This window comes from Physeter macrocephalus, chromosome 14, assembly GCF_002837175.3.
Source record: "Physeter macrocephalus isolate SW-GA chromosome 14, ASM283717v5, whole genome shotgun sequence".
Lineage (NCBI taxonomy): Eukaryota > Metazoa > Chordata > Mammalia > Artiodactyla > Physeteridae > Physeter > Physeter macrocephalus.
Window position 1 is genome coordinate 126,102,514 of NC_041227.1, and position 13,688 is coordinate 126,116,201.

General features: G+C 44.2%; 1 protein-coding gene across 2 annotated transcripts in view; it reads left to right on the forward strand.

Annotated features, from left to right (window-relative positions):
- Window positions 1-13,688, forward strand: part of PRPSAP1 (phosphoribosyl pyrophosphate synthetase associated protein 1) — a 32,555-nt gene that overhangs the window by 2,174 nt on the left and 16,693 nt on the right. For both annotated transcript variants that reach the window (XR_003682939.2, XM_007099778.4), the window contains exons 2-3: window positions 948-1,000; window positions 3,719-3,785. Coding sequence is in view for 1 of the 2 variants with exons in the window: in XM_007099778.4 (XP_007099840.1) it covers window positions 948-1,000; window positions 3,719-3,785 (120 nt within the window). In the remaining variant the exon portion in view is untranslated. The remainder of the gene's footprint in view (window positions 1-947; window positions 1,001-3,718; window positions 3,786-13,688) is intronic.

Here is a 13,688-nt window from a genome sequence, read left to right on the forward strand (position 1 = left end):
TTTTAAGTGTGCAATTCACTGGCATTAAGTACATTCACAGTGTTGTGTGACTATCACCACTATTCATTTCCAGATCTTTTAATCGTTTCAAACAGAAACTCCGTACCCTTTAAGTACTAACTCTCCATTCCCCCTACTCCCAGACCCTGGTAACCTCTGTTCTACTTTATGTGACTGTGAATGTGCCTATTCTAGGTACTTCCTATTAATGGAATCATGCAGTATTTGTATTTTTGTGTCTGACTTATTTTACTTAGAATCATTTTTTCAAGGTTCATCTGTATTGTAGCATGTACCAGAATTTCATTCCTTTTTAAGGCTGAATAATATTCTGTTGTACACTGGTTGGAGTGTTTTTAAAGAGATTCCACCCTTATATCATTTCACTCATAAAAATGGTAATGCTAACTGATAAGAACTGAAAACAAACAAAAACCTACCATTAATTCCTTAATATCTAGTATCTAGTCCTTGTTCATATTTCCTATGTTGTCCCCAAAATGGATTTTTACACTTGGTTTGTTCGAATCAGGATCCAGACAAGATTCACACTGCATTTGGTTAATGGCACTGAAGTCTGTAAGGCTTTTGACAATTGAGGCATTTACCTTGGGCTTGTGTTTTTTGGAATTATTGCTAGTAACCACATATTTGTTGGGTATTGATGTTCCAAGACAATTATTATTCAAAAAAACAATGGAACTAGACACTAAACTTTGGTTGTGGGCTCTTCCCAGTAAAGCAGTTACAGATTGGTGAGCGCTGGAAGCTGCTTGTGGAGTGACAGCAGGTTTTAGTTCTTAATGAATTAAATTTTCTAAAATTTTTTTTTTTTTTGGTAAAAGAATGCTGGTGTAGTTATTGTAGTCTTTTTGTTAAACACATGCCTGTGAACTGGAGTTTTTTTTAAAGTGTTCTTAATTGCCTCCCCCTCCCCCTCCCTTTAGGCGTCTTGGTGCTGAATTGGGGAAGTCTGTGGTTTATCAAGAGACCAATGGAGGTAAGTTAAACTTTTTTTTTTTTGCTGTACGCGGGCCTCTCACTGCAGTGGCCTCTCCCGTTGCGGAGCACAGGCTCCGGACGCGCAGGCTCAGCGGCCATGGCTCACGGGCCCAGCCGCTCCGCGGCATGTGGGATCTTCCCGGACCGGGGCACGAACCCGTGTCCCCTGCATCGGCAGGCGGACTCTCAACCATTGCGCCACCAGGGAGGCCCTAAACTTAATTCTTAAACATCCTTTATTCTATAAACTCTGTTTAATCGGCTGGCATGTTTTTAAAAGGCGAATGTTAATCATGTTTTGTTTTGTTTTGTTTTTTTTTGTGGTATGCGGGCCTCCCTTTGTTGTGGCCTCTCCCGTTGAGGGGCACAGGCTCCGGACGCGCAGGCTCAGCGGTCACGGCTCACGGGCCCAGCCGCTCCGCGGCATGTGGGATCCTCCCAGACCGGGGCGCGAACTCGGTTCCCCTGCATCGGCAGGCGGACGCGCAACCACTGCGCCACCAGGGAAGCCCCTGTTAGTCATGTTTAACACAGAAATGCGTTTCTGTTTTAACAGTTGGGGCAGAGGGCATTCCGTTCATCCCTCTAAATCTTGACTTCTTTGCTCCTCCTTAAAAGTCTCCTTTCCTCCTGTTCCAAGATGATGCAAATATCCTGTCATTTTAGAATGAGAAAAAGGAGCGATGTAGAGAGTTAAGTTTTTTCTTCCATATTGTGCTGTATTTGATAAGTACTTTTTACATTTATCTGTTTCATTAGGCCATCAAATGGCATTAAGTGCAATCTGTACTAGATAGTAATGACTTATTTTAAAAACTTCCTTGAGTTAGTTTTATCTCTCATTTTTTTCTCTCAAGTCTTGTCGACGCTCACCCTGGGTTGGTCTCCCATTTTTGCCGCCGCCTGGGTTTCTGGGGAGAGCTGGAACATTAAATGATATTGCTTGAAGGCACTTGTTGATAGCCAGTGTCCCAGGAATGCAGCAGCATCGTAACCCCCACCACCGTGGGTTCCAGAGTATAATGTCATCACTCATTGCGAAGACAAGTTCGTATAAAAACAATTTGGAATTATGTTTGCAAAGTTGAAGGCCTTGGATTCATGTTTTTGTACTTGCTTTTCTCTTTCCAAGGTATAACTGTCTATGGTATCACTAGCTTAACAGGAGATAATTAAGACAAAATTGATGTTTGGGGAGCTAATAAAGCCAAGTATTGGAAGAGGGAAAGATAGTTTAATGGGTAGTAATGGAAAGCACACATTCCCGGGGTGTGTATAAGTTACACGTGTGTTATAATTAACCCCCAGAAACCCTTCATCCAGCTACCACACTCACAACTTTTAACTTGGTGACTTGAGAAATTTTCCTGCCAGGACAAGTCAGGAGATGCTGGTATTTAAAAACCTGAAGATGAGTGCAGATAGGTGAGATAGCCTATTTAACAGTAATGAATTTCCTTCATTGTGATGGCATTTGGGTTTCTCATAAATGAAGCGCTGGAGGAAAAGACGGTGGTTTAGGGAAGACCTTTTTCTCCATCCTCCCATCCCTGTTCCAGGCCTCCTAGCTCTCTCTCATGCTGTCAGAGTAGCTTCTTAACGGGTCTTCTTACCTCCATTTTTGGCCTCTCTAGTCTGTTCTACTCACCTCCATCAGGATATTTCCAAAATGCAAACATTTTTACTTACTGCTGTTTAAAATTGTATAGGCCATGGTCCAGTCTCCTTAGCAATCACGTGGGGCCCTTTGGGTTCTGAGTTCTGCCCATCTCACCTGCTTCGTCCTTCAGCATTTCTTGTGCGCTCTGATTCAAGAATCCATCTGAAACCTGCCTGCCTCTCACTACCTCCACTGCAGCTGCTCTGGTGCAGCCCGCCATCTGTCGCTTGCCTGGACTCCTTCAGAAGCACCTGGAGTGGCTCCCCGCAAGCGGCCCTTCTTGCTTTGCCACCGTTGTCTTCACACAGTAGCCGGTGATCACACGAGTCCTCCAGTGGCTCTGCTGTCACCCCTTGGAATAAAATCCAGACTCCTGCGTGGTGTGGTCCTGGTCAGCTCCCGGACCTCCTCTCTGTCTCTTTCTCCTCTCTCACTGTGTTTCTGAGCGCACAGTGGCAGCCCCGCCCTGCCCCACATCTTTGCATGTTCCGTACTCCTTTCCTCACTGTATGTTCCAGTCTGCAGCGAGGCCATCGTTCCCAGGCCTCTTTCTCTTTTATCATGGCTAGTCTTTCTCCTGCACATTGGCCTTGGGAGTTTGCCAGCCTTTGGCATTGCATTGTCTCTCCTGAGTCAGTCTTTGTCCCCTTGGTCCAGGTCCCCCACTTTGGGACCCCAACTCAGGGCCTGGAACAGAGGAGGCATCGGCCTTTGTTGAAAGAATAATAAGGATATTAACTTTTGGCCTCTTTATTCGCTCTGTACTTTTCCCTAAGCATCTTGTGTTTATTTAGTGACGGATATTCTTTTCTGGACCCTGAGATTTTACGTACACTTGTTTGTTGCTTTTGCCTTCTAGTCTATTTTTGGCTTATTCTCCCCTTAGCTTGACTATTTTTTACGTAAGTACATGCCATTCCGAGATCTCTTAAGAATTTATTTTGGTGCGCTAAGCAAAGCATTGGTTTAGACTCACCTTTACTCCCTCCAATTGCTGCCTAATTATTGCACCATGAAGAGCTTTTCTTCAAACTGCAGAACATTTTTATTTTTCAGAAACAAGAGTTGAAATAAAAGAATCTGTTCGTGGCCAGGATATTTTCATTATACAGACAATACCCAGGTAAGAGTCAGCACTACTTTATTTATCCCTCTTCCTCTAAAAAGCTTAGTGATATAACTTATTATCTTTTCATATGAACAACAATTCCATTTTCTTTAAATTATAAATGTGTTTGCACATTAAATGCTTTCCAAAATACTATATATATGTGTGGGTCTATATATGTGTGTGTGTGTGTGTGTGTGTCTCTCTCTATACATATATGTATATATATATAGTCTTTTGGAATTCCTGCCATGCTTGTCACACTATACTTAACTGTTATTGTTTACTATTTTTAAAAATTTTATTTATTTATTTATTGGCTGTGTTGGGTCTTTGTTGCTGCATGCAGGCTTTCTCTAGTTGTGGTGAGCGGGGGCTACTCTTTGTTGCGGTGCGCGGGCTTCATTGTGGTGGCTTCTCTTGTGGAGCATGGGCTCTAGGTGTGTGGGCTTCAGTAGTTGTGGCACGTGAGTTCAGTAGTTGTGGCTCATGGGCTCCAGGGCGCAGGCTCAGTAGTTGTGGTGCATGGGCTTAGTTGCTGCACGGCATGTGGGGTCTTCCTGGACCAGGGCTCGAACCCGTGTCCCCTGCATTGGCAGGCAGATTCTTAACCACTTCGCCACCAGGGAAGCCCCTGTTATTGTTTACTTGATCATCTTCTCCAAGCTTTCAACTCCTCAAGGACAAAAATATTCTACCTCCATTTTCAGGAACCTAGGCCAGTGTCTGTCCACTCAGCTCTCCTGGAAAGCCTTTGTTGTTGTTAAATGGTGGGTTTTATTTTGCACAGTGGCCCAGTCTCTAGCCCATCTATCACAGATACCATCTACCACTCCTTCCCTCAGGGTGGGAGGACTGGCCCTGGGGGAATCCTTGCATACCTGAGCATGAACTTCCCTGTGGGGTTATCTCCTCTCAGCCCCTCACTGGGAATGGGGTGGATAGATCATGAGTGTCTTTGAAAAATCCAGACCTTCACGTCTTGATCGGTTTAGATTACTGAGACTGTGTTAGTAATAAACAAGGCACTGGCTGCCAGCAGGGTGCGGACGCTTTACACGTATCATTTTTAATCCTTATGTGTCCTACATGGCAGCTCTTGTTGGCCTCTGTGATACTGTGATTTATGATAAGAAATACGTATCTGGTCTTCCTTTCCTGGCACAGAGCTCCTAAAACCCTTGGAATATCCTAAGTGATAAGAGCAGTAAAGGTATCTTTCGTTATTCAGAACAGGCCCCTTTCAGTTACACCTGAGTTATGTGAGTGAGGTGATTTTTGGAAAGCCCCTGGATAAACACAGGATGGGGGCTGGTTGCCAGGGTAACCAACCTTGTGATTAGAGGGTTGGTACTTACAGCCCAGCCCCCCTGACTTCTGGGGAGGGGAGAGGGGCTGGAAGTTGAGTCAGTCACCAGTGGCCAATGATTTGATCAGTTGTGCCTGTATAATGAAGCCTCCATAAAAAACCGAAAGGACTGGGTTCGGAGAGCTTCTGGGTTGGTGAAGACGTGGAGATGCTAGGGGGTGGTACACCCAGAAAGGGCGTGGAAGCTCTGCACCCCTTCCCCTATACCTCGCCCTGTGCACCTCCCCCATCGGGCTGTTCCTGAGTTACATCCGTGATAGTAACCTGGTAATCTAGTGAGAAAACTGTTTTTCTGAGTTTTATTTATTTATTTATTGGCTATGCCACGAGGTATGCGGGATCTTAGTTCCCCAACTGGGGATCGAACCTGTGCCCTCTGCAGTGGAAGCACGGAGTCTTAACCACTGGACTGCCAGGGAAGTCCCTGAGGTTTTATTTGCCTTTTTCTTTTTTTTTTTTTTTGACTTTGCTCTAGCAAATTAATCGGAGCTGAGGAGGGGGTCATGGGAACCTCTGATTTATAGCGGGTTGGTCAGAAGCACAGGTGACAGCCTGGACTTGCCCATGTCCGAAGTGAGGAAGGGGGCAGTCTTACTGGGCCCTTAACCTGTGGGATCTGATGCTTTGTCCAGGCAGAGAGTGTCAGAATTGAGTTGAATCGTAGGATACCCAGCTGGTGTCCCGAGATTCTGAGAATTACGTACGTGTGGGAAAATCCCCACACATTTGGTGACCAGAAGTATTCAGTGTTATACAGTACAGAGAAGGGAAAAACTGTTTTTCCTTTCAGCCCCCTGTGAAGGGATTGAGAAAACTGGGTCTGAAGGAAACTGAGGACCACAGGGTCATGGAGTGAGTAATCTGAACCCAGGTATAACAGAGTTTCCCTGTAGACTGATAACTGGTAGATACTAAGTATTTTAATACTTTTTTCTGATCATGAAGAATAATGCTCATCTCTGCAAACACAGGCAGTATAGAAATGTGTATCAGAAAATAAAAATTCCCCAGCTTTATTTGCCTTTTTCTTTTTTTTTTTTGACTTTGCTCTAGCAAATTAATCGGAGCTGAGGAGGGGGTCATGGGAACCTCTGATTTATAGCGGGTTGGTCAGAAGCACAGGTGACAGCCTGGACTTGCCCATGTCCGAAGTGAGGAAGGGGGCAGTCTTACTGGGCCCTTAACCTGTGGGATCTGATGCTTTGTCCAGGCAGAGAGTGTCAGAATTGAGTTGAATCGTAGGATACCCAGCTGGTGTCCCGAGATTCTGAGAATTACGTACGTGTGGGAAAATCCCCACACATTTGGTGACCAGAAGTATTCAGTGTTATACAGTACAGAGAAGGGAAAAACTGTTTTTCCTTTCAGCCCCCTGTGAAGGGATTGAGAAAACTGGGTCTGAAGGAAACTGAGGACCACAGGGTCATGGAGTGAGTAATCTGAACCCAGGTATAACAGAGTTTCCCTGTAGACTGATAACTGGTAGATACTAAGTATTTTAATACTTTTTTCTGATCATGAAGAATAATGCTCATCTCTGCAAACACAGGCAGTATAGAAATGTGTATCAGAAAATAAAAATTCCCCAGCCCTCTGAGATAACTAAATACCTGTTTGTTCCTCTTTATTTGATAATGTGCATACAAATTTAGGCTCTATAATTCAGGTGACCCTCAAAACCAAAATAAAAGTAAGTTTAATTTATCTGCGAAGTTCAAGTTTCAAAAGGGTGTATGATGAGCCCTGCCTCTGCCATCAGCCACCCTGCTTCCCTCCCTGGATACGGCAAGTGTTATCGGGTTCTTATGCATTCTTTTCAGAGACTCTGTGTGCTCAAGCAGTTGCTTATATGTTTTTCCTAATTTTTACATAGAAGGAGTCTAATAGGGAATTCCCTGGCGACCCAGTGATTAGGACTCTGTGCCTCCACTGTAGGGTTCTGTCCCTGGTCAGGGAACGTAAGATCCCACAGGCCTAGCAGTGCTGCCAAAGAAAAAATAAAGGAACCTAGAAAAATGGTACAGATGAACCGGTTTGCAGGGCAGAAACTGAGACACAGATGTAGAGAACAAACGTATGGACAGCAAGGGGGGAAAGTGGCGGGCAGGGGTGTGTGATGACTTGGGAGATTGGGATTGACATGTAGACACTAATATGTATAAAATGGATACCTAATAAGAACCTACTCTATAAAAAAATAAAATAAAATTCAAAAAAAAAAGAGTGTAAGATACCTCTAAATTGATAAGTTATCAGTGATTCTAATATCTACCTAAAGTTTACTCAGAAATTATTCTTCTTCCCAGAAGAAAAAGAGTTATAAAATAACCATACTTGTAGCCACATCAATTATGTTAACATTTTTTAAATATGAAATTTGTAGATTTGACTATATCATAATCACTGAAAAAATATAATTATTTTTAAATATTTCACTTAGTCAAAAATTTTTCCTATATTGAGGTCTTCTTTGCTTAGATGTACTTAATTCTGAAATGCTTCATCCACTTGTAAATATTTTCTTTTAGATCAGTTAGTCAATACACTTAACATGCAGTAAAAAAAAAAAAAAGAGTCTAATACACTTTGCTGAACTTTTAATAATAAAGCATTGTACTGTATCAATACAGAAAGAGCTACCTTATCTTTAAAAGATTCTAGGGCTTCCCTGGTGGCGCAGTGGTTGAGAGTCCGCCTGCCGATGCAGGGGACGCGGGTTCGTGCCCCGGTCCGGGAAGATCCCACATGCCGCGGAGCGGCTGGACCCGTGAGCCATGGCCGCTGAGCCTGCGCGTCCGGAGCCTGTGCTCCGCAGCGGGAGGGGCCCCAACAGTGAGAGGCCCGCGTACCGCCCGCAAAACAAACAAACAAACAAAAAAGATTCTAATTTTGAAACAATCACAAACTTCCAGAAAACTAGCCTGTGCGGTGCAGCCACTTTAGACAGAGTTGCCAGCCTGGTGCCTCACCACCCCAAACACTTCAGGGTGTAGTTCCTACAAACGAGGGCTTTCTCTTGTGCAACCACAGTGCCACCATCAGAATCAGGATACTGAGACCTCTGTGTTGTCACCACTTAAGCCTCAGACCCCATCCCCGTGTCATCTGCTGTCCCCCAGGCCTCTTCCTGGCACAAGGAGCCAGTTGAGGCTCAGGTAGCACTTAGTTGTCTGTGTCGTGTCTTCTGGACAGTCTGGAACCATCCCTCGGTCTTTCCTTGACTTTCAAAACTTTGTCACTTTTTTTTTTTTTTTTTTTTTTTTTTTTTGCGGTGCACGGGTCTCTCACCTCCGTGGCCTCTCCCGTTGCGGAGCACAGGCTCCGGACGCGCAGGCTCAGCGGCCATGGCTCACGGGCCCAGCCGCTCCGCGGCATGTGGGATCTTCCCAGACCGGGGCACGAACCCGCGTCCCCTGCATCGGCAGGCGGACTCTCAACCACTGCGCCACCAGGGAAGCCCACTTTGTCACTTTTGAAGACGACACTTTGGCCAGTTTATTTTGTCGAATCACCCTCAGTTTAGGTTTGCCATATTTCATTATGGTGGGATTCAGTCGAGCTGTGTTCCCATCTTCTGCGGCTTCATACTGTGTTCTGTGGACACACCGAAGCTTATTCAGCCTGTCGCATGATGCTGTGTCTCTAGTCTTGTGCTCGCCAACCGTGGAACATCCTGTATGTGCGTCATGTTGCCTGTGTTTGGGGTGTGTCTGTATGAGGATTCCAAGAAATGCCATTGCTGGGTGTGAGGATACATGCATTTGTAGTATTGATAGATGTGGCTGCATCGATAGACACTTGAAATATTTGTGGTATCGATAGATAATTCCATATTGCCCTCCATGGAGGATCTACTAATTTATGTTTCCTCCAGCAATTTTGGATTTGTACTGTTTGTCTCCTGGTGACGGGAGTCTTTTTGCCCCACGCTTTTGTTTGACGCTGCGTCTTAGGAATGAGGGGAAAGCCTGCGGCACGTGCGTAGCCTAGAACATGTGCAGTCAGAGAGCTTTGACCCTTCCCTTGGCTGCTCCCTGGCCTTCTGTGCTTATCCTGGTTTTTGTTGGTGGTGAATAGTAAGGTTGCATTGTCACCACTTTTTTTTTTAACCTCTGAATTCTTGAGTTCCTTAGGGTATAGGACAGAGCTGCAGGTGACCCTAGATCCTTGGCTTGGCCTCCTTAGACTACTGAGAGCCTTTTACTAGTTTATTGAGGGAGAGAGAACAGAACCTCGACCTTTGTAGCCATAGACGGGCCACCTTTGTCACTCATCCTCCAGGAAATACGGGGGTGTGAGTCCAAAGGCAATGGTGGTCAGTGAAGTCTCTTTACTCTACCCTAACTGAATTTATGACAGCAAAAGAATGTGTGTCCTGTCAGGAATTGTTTATCTTTAAGGAATCTTAGCCTTAATTCACAGGTCTGCACCTCAGCCTGGAATTTGAGCTCTGACTTTGAACTCATCTCTAGGACAAGAGTTAACTAGGTCGTGGTCGGTTGTGTGCCAGCACATGAGCAACTGTGCTCTTGGTAGCTTTGTTCTGTTCCGTGTAATCAGGGATCATCCCTGAGTTGGGGGAGGAACTAAGAGGTTATGACCTTGTCACGTCAGAGACCCCATTGTGTCAGATAGTCCTGGATGCCGTTAGTGACGGAGGACTTGATGAGCTGCCTTCCTGCTGTGTGTAGACAGCTGACGTCCAGCTGCTGGAGAGCCAGGGTGTTGACCAGTCTTCATTTTCATGATGAGCTGGGATGGTCGAGGCTTTGATGCCTTTGTGAAAGTATAATCTTTTCCAATCAATTTCTTAATCATAGGATTGACTTAGCAAGACCGAATTAAATTTTTTTTTTATATTGGAGGGTAGTTGATTTACAATGTTGTGTTAGTTTTTGCTGTATAGCAAAGTGAGTCCGTTTTACATACACATATATCCACTTTTTTTTAGATTCTGTTCCCATGTAGGTCATTATAGAGTACTGAGTAGGTCCCTGTGCTATACCATAGGTTCTTATTAGTTATCTATTCAGTACATAGTAGTGTGTATATGTCAAGGACCAAATGTTCTTATAGTACATCTCTGAGGCTATCGAGTATTCTAATTCCTTTCCTTTTATTTTGAGTTCAGGAAGTAGGGAAGAGGTATAATAATAATAGTAATAGCAGACTTTGCTGTGGCTCGTGTGTGAAGTTGGTGACGTGTGTGAGGCCGAAGGGCTTCAGGTGGATCCCCTCCACCAGTCACCACCCTCTGAGGCAAGTGTCATCATCACCCCCTTTTATGTCCTCTAAGCACAGATTTCCACATTGGGGTATCATTGTGCACTTGTTAATGCATGTAGGGTAGAGGGACAGCTATATCCATAATTTCCTTTTTGTTATAATACATCTCCCTCCCTAGTTTTAGTTCAGACTTCTTTAACACATCATAAACAGTATAAGTTCACAGTCTATTGGCACGGCAAAGTAACGCTCACTATTAACAGCCCTGTCCTGGGATCTTGAGACAGCTTGTGGTTAGTCTTCTTTGTGGCAAGAAGTTGTGCTTTATCTAATTCTTGGTTTCCATATCTCATGGTAACCAAGAATGCAGTAGAAATATTTAGTACGTGCAGTTTAGAGTGATCCTGGGGCAGTAATACATACGGAACTTTACACTGTGCAGGTGTTTTCCAGGGAAAGGACAAGGTTAACGTGGAAAAATGAGTTGGTTAATGGCTAATTGGGAAACATTTGTGGTTTTTTTTCCCCCACTTGTGCTTAGGATACTCGAAAATTTGAACAAAGGAAGAGGCAGGGAGCAGTCCGTGGAGTTGCAGCAGAGAGAGTGAATCTTGTAGAATAACCTTGACAGCAATTTTACACATTTACCATATGGAAAGGTTTCTTTTTGAAGGAGCAGCACAGATATACATGGTGCTTTTGGAAACCAGAACGCTGTCCTGAAGATGGTACAATTCCCTTGTGTGTACTTGTTTTGAGATTATTGAGAAGCCATAATTGTCTTCCTTGTGAAACCGTGCACCTCAGATTGGGACTTGAACCCACATGCTGGGACTTGAACCCAGCCAAAACCCATGGTCTTCCAACTGAGATCACACACCTGGTTTCAGGACTTAATGAAGTTCAGGTTCTTGATGTCTCATTGCAGAAAGAATTCAGTGAGAGACAAAGTGATAGGTAAGATGTAGATTTACTTAGAGAGAAACACACTCCACAGACAGTGTGGACCATCTCAGAAGGTGAGAAAGGCACCAGGGTGTGGGGTTGTCAGTTTTTATAGGGCTGGGTAATTTCATAGGCTAATGAGTAGGAGGAGTATTCCAGCTATTTCGGGAAGGGGAGGGGATTTCCAGGAATTGGGCCACAGCCCACTTTTTGGTCCTTGTGGTCTGGTCTTGGAATTGTCATGGCGCCTGTGGGTGTGTCATTTAGCTTGCTGATGTGTTACAGTGAGCGTATACTGAGGCTCAAGGTCTAGTGGAAGTTGACTTGTCCGCCATCTTGGACCCATTTGGTTCTAATCAGTTTCTGTCATATCCTCAGGCTATGTCATGCTTTCAACGGTTGTGCCCTACCCCCTTCCCTCCTGTTTCACCTGTGGTGCAGTTTGGTGGTATCAAAGCAAAACCATCCTCACCTTGCGGTTCCTGTATCTCTTAGGATGATGGGGATTGGAGAGGAAAAAATTTGGAGAAAGGACAAAGAGAATGCCTGTGTGTGTGTATGCCATAAAAAGGGTTATTGGGTTTGTCACAATAAACTATTTTATTGATGACTACAGAATGTTTTAGTGACAACTAAATTTAGTTAATTTAGCAGGGAATTTAGTTTTTTAGTCCTTTCTGCTATAAATGGTTATATAGAATGTCAGTTGAAGCAAAACACACAACCTAAAAGTTGCAGGTTAAGTTTTATTTGGGGGCCTTACTGAGGACTGTAGCCAGAGCCAGCCACTCAGATGGCTCTGAGAAACTGCTCCAGAGAGGTAAGGGAGGAGCCAGGATGTATATGAGGTTTTTGCTGGAAAAAAAACATGTAGTAGAACGTCACAAGATTACTGCTGATCACAAAGAACAGACATCTCAAGTTAATGATTTTAGTGCTTTTCTGTACTTGGGAAGATGCAGGGATCTGGGGTCACTGAAATTATTCCTTAGATATGCATCTTTCTATCTAGGGCAGGTATCCAAAGCACACAATGCTGCTTATTTTCCTCCATCCTGAATTCCCCTCGGGGCTTGCCTTCAGTGGGCGACTGCAGTGGCAAGTGGCTTGATCCTGGTGGAACTGGGATGGCAGGCAGCGTCCTTTGTTTACTGGAATGGCAGGGCACATCCCTGTGCACAAGGTGAAGGAATGTATCTTACAGGTTTTTCTATTGAGGAGGAGAGGATGTTACCTAAAGTAATAAGGCTGATTTCAGACAAACAGAACAAAGCTTAGACATTGAAATGAGTTCAGTCGCCTTTAGAGCCGATGTTCTGAGATATAATATAGACCCTTTTCTGGTGCTGCCGTTGTTCAGAATTTCTTTGGAATTCATCTTCTGGATGTATCTCAGGAAGGGCCGGATGCAAGCGATGTGTAGGGCAAGGTATGCAGGAAGGGACACGGAGCTTTCACGCCACTCTCCCCAGTCTGTACACGGTATCCAACCTGGAAGCTCTCTGAACCCCCTCCGTTTGGCTTTTTTACTGAGGCTTCATTACATAGGTATGATTGATGATATCGTTAGCCTTAGGCGATTGTTTCAATCTCCAGAGGTCATGGGGATGAGACTGAAAGTTCAACCCCTCTAATCAAGTGGTTTGTCTCCCTGGCAACCAGACCCCTCCTTTAGGTGCAGTCCAAAAGTCACCTCCTTAACATAACTAAAGACACCTTTATTCCTCTCGAGGCTTAGGAAATTCCAAAGGTTTTAGAAGGGGGCTTGGTGCCCGAAATGGGAACCAAATACAAATTTCTTATTATAAATCACAATATCACAGGGTGGTACTCAAGGAGTTTCTAAATGTACTGAACATTGGAACTAAGTAAAATAGATATGAAGCTTACAAAGTGTTTCGTGAAGGACAATTTTCATGTTTTACGTTACAAGTTCTAGTATGGTGATGTAACATAAGAAGAGGCATTAAAAGAACTTTACAGCTTATTTGCTGCAGGGGATTCATTGTTGGAGGTGGGGACGGGGTAAATCGTACTCCGTGACCTGTTCTCAGTACTTGCATCTGTGGTGTTGGTCTGTCTTTGCCATTTTAATTGATATGTATAGACCATGTCTGTTTCTTTAACTCTCACTTGTTTTTGTCTATCGAAAATGAGAGAGCAGTCGGGGCTGAGTTTAATATAAGATGTGATAGTCTTAGGGAAGCGGAAAATAGTTAGTAAACAGTTAAGATTGTCCTACTTAGATACAAAGGCTACAGGCACTAGCCAGGATGTACTTGGAACAGTCTTAGGGAACAGATAAACAAAGCAGAGGCTGCCAGCCAATTTCTCTTCACCCTGCTAGCCCACAAAATAACTGCTTGGTATCCAATTTG